The sequence below is a fragment of the Pleurodeles waltl genome, chromosome 10 (assembly GCF_031143425.1).
Source record: "Pleurodeles waltl isolate 20211129_DDA chromosome 10, aPleWal1.hap1.20221129, whole genome shotgun sequence".
NCBI classification, from domain to species: Eukaryota; Metazoa; Chordata; class Amphibia; order Caudata; family Salamandridae; genus Pleurodeles; species Pleurodeles waltl.
In genome coordinates this window covers 252,640,462-252,655,380 of record NC_090449.1, presented here as the reverse complement: position 1 = coordinate 252,655,380, position 14,919 = coordinate 252,640,462, and the positions used below count along the sequence as shown (strand labels likewise).

Here is a 14,919-nt window from a genome sequence, read left to right as displayed (position 1 = left end):
TTCCAACCGCAGTCTGGCTTTTCATATACGCATCAACATCTTGACCGTGCTAATCCGTGCCTACAGGTAAGTATTTGAAAATAGGCTTTCTCTCCTTTCCAAATACACTTATAGGTAGAACCATCTTCCTGTTACCCCTGAACTCTTAACCAACGCCACTAACCAGTTTTCAAACAAATCTACCCATTTCGCCCATGGTAAGTAGGTAGAGGCCAGATTGTGCCAGAAAGAAAGGTGGTTGAATAATGCCTTGTTGAACCAGTATGAGAGAACAAAAACAAACTGGTAATCACAAAAGTGAAAGGCTTGTGGTGGTAGTTAGACACAAAATTAACAGGTTCAGTGGAAAACAAAATATAAATATTTGTAGGTTAAAAACTCATCCACTATAATCACTAGAAGTCAGTATTTATTGATGGGATCCTTATTGCAACGGCAAATTTGACTGCTCATGTCAAGGAACACCTTTCAAAAGGCATGCTGCAACTAGATCTGATCTCTCAACCGTGGACAGGCAGAAACATTAAAGAGGCACTGAAGGTGATACAGTTGTGCAATGTAAGTGCTAATCATACTTTTACACTTGGCAGCCTAGTTAAAGGTTACTCAGAACTGCAGTCTACCACCCATGAATCAAGTTAATTATGTCAATGACTAGTAAATACTCATGGACGCATCCTAGTCCTCAATACTTTGTCCAACCTGCCACCTCAGGTTAGACTGAACCATACACAAAAACGCCTAGTTCCAGCTCCAGTAGCAACAGTCCACAGCAAACTGCCAAGTTAGGTCCTTTCTGAACTAGAGCACATGGAACCTAAGACGGGTTGGTTTTCACCTAAATGGGCCTCTCCAGTCAGATGTGGTTTGGTTCCAGTAGGACAGTGTGTATGGGATCCGTGTCTGGCGTATTATCGCAATTGGGAGGGGGTGGGGGGCGTCACATTGAAGTTAAGCATAGGATTCAAGCTGCACTCCATTGACAAGGCCTAATAGGGCTAAAACCAGTTGCTGGCAGTTCAGGGTGGATTATTCTCACGAGGAACACGGTCAGTACTGGTTTGTCTAAAGTGGCATAGCCAGCAAAAAAACAATAGGTTTGAAAGCTACTTTTAGCAATTGTCAGTGGTTAGACTATTTGAAAGCACATCTCCCATAATATTTTGTGTTCAATAACTCTTAGACATTGCTTGGGCTAGGCAGTGCTTCTTTAGTTCGAAATACAGGAACTAGATAGCACTGGAAGCTCAGTGAATTGCCAAGTGCATTCTCTTTAGGCATTGACTGTTAGGAGGTTAGGGAGAGTAGGGGAAAACATACATCACTTGCAATAAATAGAATATCCATCACTTGCAATAAATATAACTGAGTAGTCATTCATTTGTGAATACAAACGCTCAATAAATTAAAAAGTTAAATGGCACTTATTCTACTATGCACAAACTTGATAGACCTTCTGTGTCCAGCTTAGGAGGGAACACACAGCATGTAAGGGAGGTTCAGGGTTACAATCACAATCTTAATAAGAACTGAAGTAGGGGCGAGCTTGCTTAGGGGCACTGGTTATGTTCATATATCTTACTCTTCTTGCAGTCTCTTACAAAAGTTCAGGGTATCTCAAAACGCCATTGGGTCAATTAGAGGCAGAAAACTGTGGTCGCTGCAGGACTCTTCAAGAGCACCAAACTTTCTAAGAACATTCACTGATGATGAGAGCTCCATGAATGCTTGCATTGTCTTGAGAGAAGGTGTTAGCTGGCTGGGTTTGCCAAGTCCTGTCTTCTGATGCCATGTTGGCCTCAGGGAACACTGGTGAAACATGTCTTGCAGCTTACATTTGTCAATTTGGGATCCTGGCCTTCAGTCAGCAACTTTGGCTGCTGCAACAGCTCAAAGCAGTGACAATTCACCACTCAGTGCTGCATCATGCCTGGAAGGTGATGGCTAAGAAGGATGAAGGTCGGAAAAGGTCTGGGGGCAGGGACTCATGGTGGTGACTAGTAACCAACTTGGAAAGCCAAAAAGGTGTTGCATGTCGGCGTCACACATTCAGCAGAACACCTCTTAAGCAAGGAGACTGACTTGATCAGCTTCTTCCGTTGGGGCTGGGCCCGGATACAATGCCTGAGGTGTCAGTTTGACTTGGAAGTGCTGAATACCTCACCGCAGAACAGATACAACAGAATTTCTGCCAGTTCAAGATAGGCTCAACATACTTCAAGTATTTTACCCCCTTCACGAGTAGATATCCCCATAATCTTAGGGGTGCAGTCCTTAGCTCTTAAGGAAAGCAGTACAAACTGTGCCTTTGGTACTCTACATATGGGTGTACAGCTTCTTTAACAACAACGTGAACACTTGGGTGTGCTGTAGGATCAGCTTGCATCCAGTAAAAGAGGCGGTTTAGCCAATCCAGTAGCCTAGTGAAATTCAAAGTTAACATCACAGTGTGCCAAAAATCAGGGTAAAGAATAATTTCTGTTCAGTGTGTTACAACTCCATGGAAACCAGTTTCAATTGAAACTGTATTCCATTGCAACACTAAGCACAGAATGCAGGACAGAGGTAAGCATCAAAATTGTTCTGTATAAGGTTTGCAATCTGGATAGTCCACCCTCAATCGTGGAATGGCAGGGCTCAACTATGAAATAGTGCAGAGGTGTACTATGACAAGCCACTACGCAGTCTCTCCACTGGGGTCCAACCTGTACTCTACTTCAGTGAGCGGTCATCAGTAGTTTTATAGCTTCATCACTGGGACTGTAATAACACTCTTTAATTGAAGTACCATTTTGGATGACCTCAATCACCCAGAGTCAAACGCTTTGTTTGTGGACATTTGCCCGAGCCTTATGGCATGGATCTCCTGAACAAAATAAAAATAAAAACAACACAAACTGGATGTACCAGAATGTTAAGATAAGGAGAAGTATGACATACTAACGCAGCACAACAGATCTTTAACTTAACAATCTGGAATTTCATCACCAATTAAAAATGACAACAAACCAGAGTAAAAACCACCACAGCTAAACGGGCTAACCTTATTATAATGGCCCAGTATGTACAGTCTTCCTAAAGGGAACATACTGCAAGATGGACAAATTCAACCAGAGCTCGGACCCTGAATATGCATGCACAATATGCAAACCAAAACAATTCCCTTTGGTGATGGTCATATAGAGATTTACTCAGATGTTGCTGCTTCAGGGTCTGTGAGGAAACGTTCAGGTTAAGTCAAGCATGTGCGCCTGTGCCTTGCGTTAAAAAACACAAGTGCATACTTACACTAATTGCTCATCTCAGGGAACCAATCATCTATTAGGAATTTGAAAAGGGATAGCTTGTTACACAACTGCAGAAAAGCAGACACAGAAGAAAGGTAGCCTTTTAAGGTGCCTAGATCAAAGCCCTGCCGGGCAAGGGAAAAATAAAAAAAGGAACCTGAGAAAGGGGAGCAGAGGGAGGGTCATCCTGTTTCTGTGCACATCGTGCCACAAACTTGCTCCAATGGCAGGCGTATACAGTCTTGGTTGGGGGACGCCTGGCTGCCAAGATAACATCGAAGACTTCCGGTGGAAGGTCGAAAGCGGTCAACTGACAGGTCTGGGGGGGGAGAACCTTGCCTGCTGCTGTGAGAGAAGATCCTCCCGAAGGGGCAGCCTGACTGGTGAACCAATTGCTATGGTCAACAGCCGGTGCCCAATCCGGAGCCACAAGAATGACTTGGGTCTGGTCATTTCTGATCTGCTTGAGAATTATGGGCAGGAGAGGTATCAACAGAAGAGAGTACAGGAGGCCTGAGCTCCACTCGGGTTGAAAAGTGCCTCTGAGCAAGAGCTGTCATGGAAACTCTAGTGCACAGAACTGCTGACATTGTGCGTACCCTGCAGTGACGAGCAGCTCTAACCATGGCTCTCCCCACTGCTAAAAGAGACCTTGCGTCACCTCCGGATGGAGCCGCCATTTGCTATCTGCAAGGCATTTTTAGTTGAGTTTGTCCTCCATGGCGTTCAAAGAACCTACCAGATGTTGAACCACCAGAGACGCAGAGATTCTTGACAAAAGGTCCACAAACCCACTCTGCCCAGTTTATTGCAATACCACAAGGCGGTGGTGTTGTCCATGAATATCTGCACTAGCCTTCTCTTGATGGAAGGTAGACAGGCTTTCAGTGTCCGTCAGATCACCTGGAGCTCCAACAGATTGATAAGGAATACAGATCCACTGGAGACCAGAGTCCTCTGATCTGCAACTCTCCCAGATGGCCGTCCCATCCCAGGAGTGACGCATCAGTCACTACTGTGAGATCTAGTTGAGTAAGGGAAAGGGGTCTGCCACTGACCCAATTCCAATTTATTAGCTACCACTGCAGATCCTTTTGCAGTTTTCTCTGAGATCTAGACCATGTCGAGGTTCCCCATGATTGTGCACCCACTGGAACTTCAGGTCCCACTGCAGAAACCACTTATGCCTGCGGTCATGTGTCACAGGATGCAGGAAGCCATGAAGTCCAAAGCTACCATTCAGTCTACTGGGTCCAGGGCAGACAGGAGTAGAGAGAGTGTGAGCATTTTGAACTTATTATTGAGGAAGAAATTGAGAGGGTGTAGGTCTAGGATAGGAAGAAGACCTCTGTGCTTTTTCAGCACCAGAAAGTAGTGGGAATAGCAACCACAACCTACTTCTGGCATTGGTACCCTACTGATGGCTCCCTTGGTCAAGAGAGCTGCCACTTCCTGGCTGAGAAGCGATAGATGGTCCTCTGTCAGACTATTGTCTTCCGCAAGGTGTCCATGATGGCAAGAGGACAGACTATAAGGGTTTGGAGGCTGTGGCTGACAGGGGAGTGGTGAACTGGCCTGACCTCTGGCTGCTCAACCCACAGGGTCTGTGGGTACGCATCCTCAGCCACGCAGAGGTTCAGAAGATTGCATGCTGCAGTGGTTGGGAGGGTAGATATGCAATGTGAAGACCCTTCTGTGACCTCAAAAGGAGTGAAAGGCAGATTGAGGGTGAAGGGGGGGGGGGGGCATAGAAAGGTCCAAGGACCTGGCCGTAGCCTGCTGTCCTTTAAGCGCTCCAGTGTTAAATCTGCCTCCCCTCCGCAAAGATGGGAGCCATCAAAGGGACGATCATAAGGGGTGATTGGACATCCCCAGAAAAGCCAGTTGTCCTCAGCCAGGTCTGGTGCCGTAAGAAATCGCTCTGCCCACTGAGTCAGTGGTCCCAGTCCACATCTGATTGTCAACTTTGCTGCATCTCTTCTGTCAGCAAAAGCCTGGGAGAGTACGTCCCTCCTCTTGGACAGCTGGCGGCACCTGCACAACCATATCCCACAAAGCATGCGAGTAGCGGACCAAAAGGCGCACAGTGTTCACAGACAGCAGTGACAAGCTGGTGGTAGGAAACATCTTCGCTAGAGTATCCAAACTATTTGATTCTCCAACTGGTGGTGTGATAAGAATGCACCAGGATTTAGGAGGGAGGTACAGGATTGGTCCACCATGCCCTCCACGGTAGGGTGTTGTGTGAGGAAGGTGGGGTCCCTTGTGGACGGAGGAAATCATCCTGGTAACATGAATCCACTGTACTGGGCTTGGACCAGGTCCCAAGCAGGACGTCTGTAAGGACTTCACTAAAAGGGAGAAGCAGCTCCGAGGGAGTCACTCCTGCTGAAGCACCTGTCAAGACGTTGGTCTTTCACAGTCCCAGAAGATAGGGCAGCTGCCCTTTTCACCAGCACTGCAAATGACCCTCCTTCCTTTGAGGCCACAGTAGGGGGGGGGGGGGAAGCATACCAGTATCTGGAGATCTGTCCAGTCCACTAGCTTCTGCCAAATGCTCACATCAGTCCATTTTGGGGTGAAAGGCTGGTATTCTTCAGGGTCCATCGACCCCTTCCATTCCTCCCCAACTCCTAGCTCATAAGAAAAGGGCTCAGGGTCTGGCCTGGAAGGCATGTCTCTAGCCAGCACCGGGGATCTGATTGGGGATGGTACTGCCAGTTGGTGCCAGCATCGGGACCGGAGATGGGGGGAAGGTCGAGATGGTATGACCGGCACTAGTCCAGATACATGCGTGGATCCAAGAGGCCCGACTGGCACAAGAGCTGGAGTAGCTGGCGTGAATCCAGTAGGGTTCTTTCCCTAACCCATGGGACATGAAGGTGTGCCAGCAGTAGCTGGAGCATTTGAGGCCCATCGTCTTAGGAAACTACTAAGATTGAGCAAGGGTCAGTCAAGCTCCTGGAAACACGGGGAAGCATGGAGACAGCCCAGGTGCTGGCTTAACTGCAGGGCCAGGCCTTGAAGGCTGATGCTCCCTCGTCTCTTCGGCTGACAGACTAGGTGAAGTCGAAGACCTCATCAACTCCTTATTCTTCTTTTTGAGGTGAGGCTTACCAGAATTACCCTACGACTAAGTGCGACGAAGATCTTGGACTGTGCAACCGCTCCCGATACTTTCCTCTTGTCTTGGATCTAGAAAGTCACCTACCGGCGTGCAGGATTACTGCTCACAAAAAAAATTCAGATCTAGTCTGATGCCTGGAGTTAATGTGATGGTAAGGAATCTGTGGCTAGAAGTCTCCATCACATATTACAGAGCAGTGCCAGGAGCCTTGCACAAGGGAATAGAGAATCTCTTCAAAACCACCTGCAGCAATCTGTACTAGAACCCATTCCATATTCACGCCACCTCGCTCACAACAAATGTTTGCGATGTCAGACGGGGACTGCCCTTGAAACTTTGGGTGGCTAACTCCTAAAACAAGTGTTTCTAATGGATTGAGATGTTCAGATTGGGAATCAGCCTCATCATAGATTTACCTTGTCCCGGCCTCTATATTTGGAGCAAGGGTAAAGAAAAGCTTTAATTTGCAATAATTAAAAACATAACGGGCACAATCACTAATATTACTGTAATAAGACTAAACACTACCACGCTGTACTGACATTTCTGTTAGTCTGTTGCTTCAAGTCTTTACTCACCTCACTGGCAATAGCAGGAACATCACATTCCTTTATCACTTCCATCTCCAGCCACCAGACCTAGCAAGCACATTCAAGATAAGTGAAAATGCAGTTATGGCCTATTTTTACATTTATTGCACACCCGTTGCAAATGTTCTTTCAGCGTATATTCATTTGTTTGTACATTCTGATTCATTCTTTTAGTTTCTACAGCAGATTGTGTCTGGCATAGAGACAGATTTAGCTCTTTCTGTAGTCTAAGGTAATAAAACCAAATTTGAAGGGAAAAAAAAAAAAAGTACACACAAATACATCAAGGGCCTGTTCAAGTGTCATTCACATTTTTCCTACTGGGTGGGTTGGCAAGTATGAAGCAGAGAGTGTTTCCACCCATCCCTCTGTACTAGGAGATGTATAGATTCAGGTACTTAGAGGTAATGATAGCGGGCATGTCAGAAAGAACTACAACACAACACAACACAGAGTGATATAGGGATTTAGAGCCTCAATACAATTCTGGGACACACTCCAACTATCTATGATTGGTCGAATAGCTGTAGCGAAAATGCTATTTCTGCTCTGCTGCTTATACACGCTGCAACATTGGTTTGATACTCTCCCTAGGGCAACATTCCGGTGATTGCATTCATTGCTTACCACACTTATTTGGAAGGGTGGTAGATGCAGGGTGGCGAGGGAATACCTAGATCTGCCTACAAGGTAGGGTGGTATGTCCGTACTGAACTTGGAGATATAGTACCTAGTATTGCAACTCCAACATGCTGCACACTGGTATACGGAGAAGAACTGGGGGAGGTCACTCCTAGCTGATGGGAGCAGGATAAATACATTACCAAAGTTGTTACACTCTGGCAGCAGGTACATGGATGGGGTCCACTATCTCATCACGCATACGGCAGCCCTGTGGGAACGCACAGTGAAAGTGATGTTGAGGAGAGCGCCATTTGCTACAGAACTCCCCTACTGGGATTTACCTGATTTCCATAGTCTGGCGGACGCCATACAACAGGGTGGCGGAAGAGGGGATGTGAAACACTAGGAGACCTTTATCACACAGATACTTGCATCTCCTTTGAAGCAGCGCAAGACAATTTTGCAGTGGGGGAAGGCCAGTTCCTCCTACACACAAGTATAGCAAATATAATTAAAGGGATCTGGACACTCTACTCGAACACTCCAGTGACATCGCTCTTACTTCAGGCACTACTGATTTGGGAGGGACACACCGCTTGATAAATTATATGTATAAGGCTCTATCCGCAGATAAGCCAAAACATCAGCTTAGGTCAAAAACTGCATGGGAAGAAGAACTGGAAGAACAGATCGAAGACTGAGGCTGGAATAGAATGTGTTGATTGGTGCATGCAGTGTCTTGTAATGTGAGGTTTAAATTGGCCCACAATAATTATCGTACCTATGTAATGCCATTATTACTCCACAAAATGTCCCCTTGAAATCAGAAGGGTGCATAGATGCCCAGAGAGCACAGCAACCTTCCTACATCTGGTATGGTGTTGTCCGCAGGTTAAGATATACTGGGAAGCAGTGATAACTAACCTAGAAGAATCATGTGGGATCCACACAGCCTGTGACCCTAGGGCTGGACTCCTAGGAAATATAACATTTCAAAAAACCAAAAAGATGGAGTATAACTTTACCCAGCTGACACTTCTCTTAGCCAAACTAAGGGTAGCTATCACTTGGCAGAGCCCTCAAGGGCCAAGAGTGGATCAATGGGGGAAGGACGTACTGAAATGGGCAGTGGCAGAGGGCGTACATCTTAAACAAGTAAGAACAGGTGATAAAGCAAACAAAGAGGGCAGGAGACAGTTAAACATTGAGTGGCATAACAAAGGAGGAGAATTAGGAGAAGAGGAGGGCACATTATTCTGGACTAAAGTAACGACTGTAGAAGTATATGTATGATATTGGAAATTGTGTGCGTGGCTTAATGACATGGATAAAAGTGATGGTTATGTTACATGATTGTCTGTAGAATGATCTTGTTTGTTAAATTGTTGATATATGTACTTTTAGCCCTGGGATCGGCTGGTTGTACAGTATGAAAATGCTATTTAAAAAAAAGTGTCATTCACATTTTGCTTCCAAACATGACAATACACAGGAAGAGCGAATGGGTCAGCCTACTTTAGCCATTGGCTGTATCATACTTGGAGCAATGGCATTTTATCTTATCATATGTGTACTTCGATCTACAAACAAGCATTGACACAGCCAATAGGTCTCACCAGAGACGTTTATCAGTGGGACTGCTGTTCAGCGTGTCTAAAAGTTAGTGGTGTGGAGTGTCAGAGTGGAGTACTGTCTATCAGAGTGGATTGGGGGAGTAAAGTGTCGTAGTATACAGTGGAGGAATAGAGTGGGGTTGAGAGGCACAGAGTGGAGTAGATTGTTGTGGAGTAGGGCAGAAGTAGAGTGCCGTACAGTGAAGATGCAGGCATAGGGTGTCGTAGCCTGGAGAAAGGGGGAGTAGAGTGGAGTACAGTGTGGTGGAGTGAAAAAGAAGTAGGAGGAGTTCAGTGTTGTAGAGTGGAGTAGAGGCAGTAGAGTGTCGCAGATTGGAGCCGAGATCAGCAGCAGAGAGTGTCTTAGAGTGCAGTGGCGGATAGTGTTGTAGAGTGGAGGTACCTGTAGTGGATTAAGGTGGAGTGAGTGGCACCGGACTGGGCTAGAGTGGGTGGACTGTATTGGGCTAGAGTGGCTTGAATGGGATTGGGTAGAGAGTGGTAGATTTGATTGGGGTGGAGTGGAGTAGACTGAAGTAGGTTGGACTGGATTGGGGTGTATAGGATTACGACGAGATGGGCTGGATCGAGTGGGGTGGACTGGATAGGTGTAGACTGAATTTGAGTTGGGTGGATTGGAACCGAGAGCGGTGGATTGGAACGGAGAGGGGTGGACTGGGATGGACTGGAAAGGGGCGGACTGGAATGGAAAGGTGTAGATTGGGGTGGACTGGTATGGTGTCGGGTGGACTGGAATGAGTGAGGTGGACTGAATAGAGACAGATGGATTGGAGTGGGGTGGACTGGATTAGAGGTGGGGTGAATTTGATAGAGGCGGATGGATTGGAGTTCGGTGGAACGAGGCAGATGGATGGGAGTGGGGTGCATTGGGCTGGAGTGGGAGATGTGGATTGGATTAGAGTGAGGTGGAGGTGATTGGAGTGGGGTGAAATGGACTGGTGTGGATCAGGGTGGATTTGACTTGAGGGGATGTATTGGATTGGGATGAATTGGAGTGGGCAGGAGTGGAGGTGTTTGGATTGGTGTGGATTGAGTGGGGTGGAAGGGCACAATTACATGTTAAGGCATTACTTTGGAAATTACATATCAGAAAGAAACAATGTCGCTTTGCAATATTTAGAACAAGATAATCGTCATCTTTTCAGAACAGAGCCTACAAACAAAAACAAAACAAGAGTGCAAAGTGAGGAAAGAAAACTTGGCAAAATTAAAGAAAATGAGCTATACAAAACTGAAGTTTACAATTTTATTTGTCCTTCTGGGTACGTTTTTGCCAATTACATTGATCTTCAAAAATAATTAGCAGACCGTCCTTGCAAATAACGATTCAGCTCCATGGCTTGCCAATAATTCTGGCATGCAGCTAAAAAGCAAGTTCACCTTTCTTGATTCCTCGGCTAAGTACAGTTCTGGTTCCTAAAGTTCTGATCCCATTATCTGGCTTATACATGGGTTCACACTTTCGAGTCTGCCCACCTTCTGTATACAGTGCACTAGAAGCTCGAAAGAACAAAACAGTGCTTCAATCACACCTGGAGCAGCGGACAAGGACTGATTAAGTTGAATCAATCAGTGATTGGTGCCTGGTTCACAGAAAGGAACGAAAATTATGCTTGGCCTGCAGTGACCAATTGCGAGGCTTTAAAGAAGAATGCCATGCAAACCAACAAGGGTTCCAAGGCCTTTTTGTAAACAAGTGTCTCGCAAGCAAGACACGAGCAAACGCATCCTATTGCAGAATCAATCCTAAAAAGTGTGTTCCACTGCCACTGCTCCAGGTCAAGCTTGGGGGGTAAAGAGCTGTGATTTCTTTTTTTAACTGTTTTTCCCCTCTGAATGGATATTCCTGTCTCCTTTAGAGTGCAGCATTTCACTTTTTCAAGTTTTAATGTATAATGCATGTGCCTGCAAAAAACACATGCTTTCCAAGGTTACACCTGTAAGCTTTGGCAATGGTTGATTTAGTTTTACTATTCAAACTTTCAGGGAGGGCACTTTACAGTAAAATTAAAACTTGGTAACCAAGGCTGGCTCCTCTATCATTTCCTTGCTATATATTTTACTCTTAGTGGGAGAAATACTCTCTGCCGTTTGTGGAAAGGAAGATTTCAGACTTAATGCCCCGGCTACACCTGTTGGTGTATCACAAAGATTTAGCCACTGTGAGCACCTTGGACCTTTTCATTGTGTAATACATACATAGATTGAAGCCATGCATGGAGCAAACATGGAGACTCTAACAAATTATCTAACAGTCTTAAGAAAAGCCTCCTCTTCCTCTGCATACTAATAGTGATGGCATAACACTCAGCAGTTGAGAAGCGATTGTAGTTCATACAGGCTAAATAATAATTCCCTCTTACATTTACATAAGACAAAACTGCTAAAAGGCATGCTCATCACTCAGGACCAGCCCACAGCAAATAATCCACCTTCACCAACAACTGACATGAAATAACTGAAGAGATGTCCACATGTTGCTGGCCAACAGAGGATTTAAATTTAGTGCACATGTACAGTTCTCAACAAGCTACATACTATGGGCGGCATCTTTACATCATACAGTGTCAATACAATATGGATTGATATTGACCAAGTTCATTCCAGTAGATCTCTCTTCCATTCCCCCCTTTAATCTATGCCTGCTCAGGACCATTAATTTAAAACAAAATATCTCAGAATTCACAACTCAATGCAGTAACCAGTTAAGTGAACAATGAACATAACAAATACCATAAAGGGCTTAGAGAGCTGCTCATATCTTTCAGCATTTATTAAAAACCATAAACTGCATGCCTATCTCTTACACTTCATTAATCACACTGCTATGCGCTCTGTCCCATATCAGGATAACCATACATTGGTGGTCCTCAAGTACAACTAAACACTTCCTTCACAGGATCAAAACCAAGTAGGCAAGAACTTCAGCATCCCAGATAGGATTAGAAAGCACAATTTCATTATTACAAACACAATAACAATAATAAAATGTGATAGAACTCAAAGAGGTCAGTGAAGGTGGTCTCCAAGTCCCTGGTGAGTGGAGAGGGCTCAGCTCACAACGGGTAGGTTTTGGCACATATGTGGAGCACATAGTTTCCATACTTTTTAAGTTTTTCAAATACACTGCATGGCACTTCATAAAACTACCAGGGAATAACAAAATAAAAAATCAATAAACAAATTTTACTTGCAAAAATACTTTAGTTCCGGTCTATCGAACATCTCATTCATAAAGTAGGTGTTGAAACTACTGTGAAGGGTAAAAGAAACGTACAATACAATTTACACATCATTTAGTGTAAGATGATGATTCTTTTTGGGGCGGTGGTAGGCTTCACTGCACCATGATATTATAGTCCGAATCTAGGCTGCATAATATGAACAATAAACAACTAAGAAAAAAACACGGCTAAAGCATGCACCTGCCTTGTAAATACTGCTCTCTTCGAGAATATGCGGTGCTCAGGTCAGTCTGACCCACCAGGAGTGGCTTTGCTGTTCTTCAGAGACTGGCGATGTTACCATCAGGGGAGTTGGGATTTGAATAGAGCTACTACTAAAACGTTCACATTAGGGTAGATTGATCCTCTCCCTCCATCTGTGTTTTCTGATACTCTTTAAACTAACTACATCTACACAAGTTAAAAGATCAAACCGTGCGCAGCTGGCTCCAAGCCTGGTGCCATATGAAGAGTTAAGCATCACAGTAAAAACTCAAGTTGAAATGATGAGGTCACCTATAGATTAATACTGTCAAGTTAAACTTGGACTCAATCTTGATTTGATAGGTGTAGGGTTATCGAAAGGAAATGCTAAAAGTGACAATTGTGTCTTTAAACCAGCCAAATCTAATATATTATCTCATTATGTGGGCAAGTTCAATTTATCCAGAAAAGTACATGTCACATTTACACAGGAGTATGTATTGATCTGTTTTAATCAGGTAGGATATCCAGTGACACTGCACAGGAACACTGGTCCAAATTCTAAATGTGTTTCCATCTAATATTCAAACATAGTGATATGTGTTTTCAATACTGTAATACAGTAGCAGCTCACTAATACTGCAAATAATCTCTGAGAACCGCTGCCATTTCTCATATGTGAGATCCCGTTTCGATCTAAAAGGAACTTTTTTTTTATGGGTGTTGCGTGGTGTTGAAAAACATAAAAACAACATTTCTCTATATAATATCTGTAAAAAAAACTCCCACACATCACCTGTACTAAACAATAAATGATCTAAAACAATCTACCTTTAGGACTGCTTCAAAGTCATCAGGGCAGGACTGTGTAAAGAACAGACCCAGTTCTATCAGGAGGCCCCCCAAAAGGCAGGGCGCAGAGCAAGAGCCCACTCTGCCTATGCCTTAAACGCCTCTGAGCTAAGAGTGGGTGTACAGCCTGAGAACCGTGAGTGACGACTAGGAGGGTGAATGGGACATTGCCGTCTTTCTGCTTTGCAACTGGAGGCTGAATCACTGGAGTAACCAAGTAGTAGCATTTAGAGAAAAGTGACTCATTTCTTTAGTCCTCAGATTCTCTAGTCGAGCGAGTGCTTTTAGAACCACAGTCTGTGGGGTCAGTCTCTGTTGCCCAGTATTTTCGGGGCATTCCTCACCGCCCCAATCCCCAACGTTCATTCTGGGAAGTTTGACCAAACAAAATGTACCCTGGAAAAATTGCATGGGTAAAGGGTTTAATCGAACCCTGGTAATTAATGAACTCGGCATGATTTGTGGTACAAACACGGGTTTGTTGAGGGATTCTCATTATCTACGAACTCACACTCCACCCAACACCGCTCAGGATGTTGTAATTTATTTCGTGAATAAACGATGTTAATATAAACATGCACTCATGAAGGAAATCGTTCAGCGGTCCCAATCACTGACCTTTCTGTCAGGCCCACTTCAATCAAGAGTAGGTTCGGTCCCAATGAAAACCTACATACTCTTTACTGTTTTTCTACTGTCACATATTTAATGAGACTATAGAATAAACATTTATTACAGGGCCTTTAACCATAACCCCTAACAGGCAGCGTGTTGTATTTTATCCTGGTTAATAGCGAAGATTTCTAACAAACATCAGTTGATAAACTCTCCTCAAAATCATACAATTTTTTTTCTTTTTCTTCCAAACTATTGTGCAATGTATATATTTTTTCCTCACATTTCCTATCACCTATTAAAGGTGATGGCTTGAGCTCAATCAAAGTACAAAAGGTGTGCCTTGGATGCTTCAGAGACCCACTGGTTCACATGTTTGAATAGTTGTAAATATTTTGGTACAATATATGTATATCATATATATAACATGATAATAAAATGATCACTGTTTATATAGTGTGCACACAACAAAATTAATTAAAGACTAGGCGCTTTAAATATACATGTTTAATTATCTAACTCAATTTATCGACCTCAGGAGGATTGAATATAGAGACAACATTGACAGGCTACTAATTTGCAACTTGAGGAGTACAAGCAGGCACCCAGACCACTGAGCCACCCTACTGGGTAAAGTGCAAAGAAGGCTTTACTCTGTTGAACATTAACCAGGCCTAACTAGGCCAGTGGCTTTTTCAGAGTCCCCACCTGCCGCTAAAATCCACTCAACAATGAGATCCAACAATCCAACCTAATGTGCTG

General features: G+C 44.3%; 1 protein-coding gene across 3 annotated transcripts in view; it reads right to left on the bottom strand.

The window, feature by feature from the left end:
- Positions 1-14,919, bottom strand: part of XPO6 (exportin 6) — a 621,317-nt gene that overhangs the window by 570,416 nt on the left and 35,982 nt on the right. For 2 of the 3 annotated variants that reach the window (XM_069210346.1, XM_069210347.1), the window contains exon 2: positions 6,993-7,052. The exons of the other annotated variant lie outside the window; for it this stretch is intronic. In XM_069210346.1, the coding sequence (XP_069066447.1) occupies positions 6,993-7,052 (60 nt within the window). The remainder of the gene's footprint in view (positions 1-6,992; positions 7,053-14,919) is intronic. 3 annotated transcript variants of the gene reach the window in all.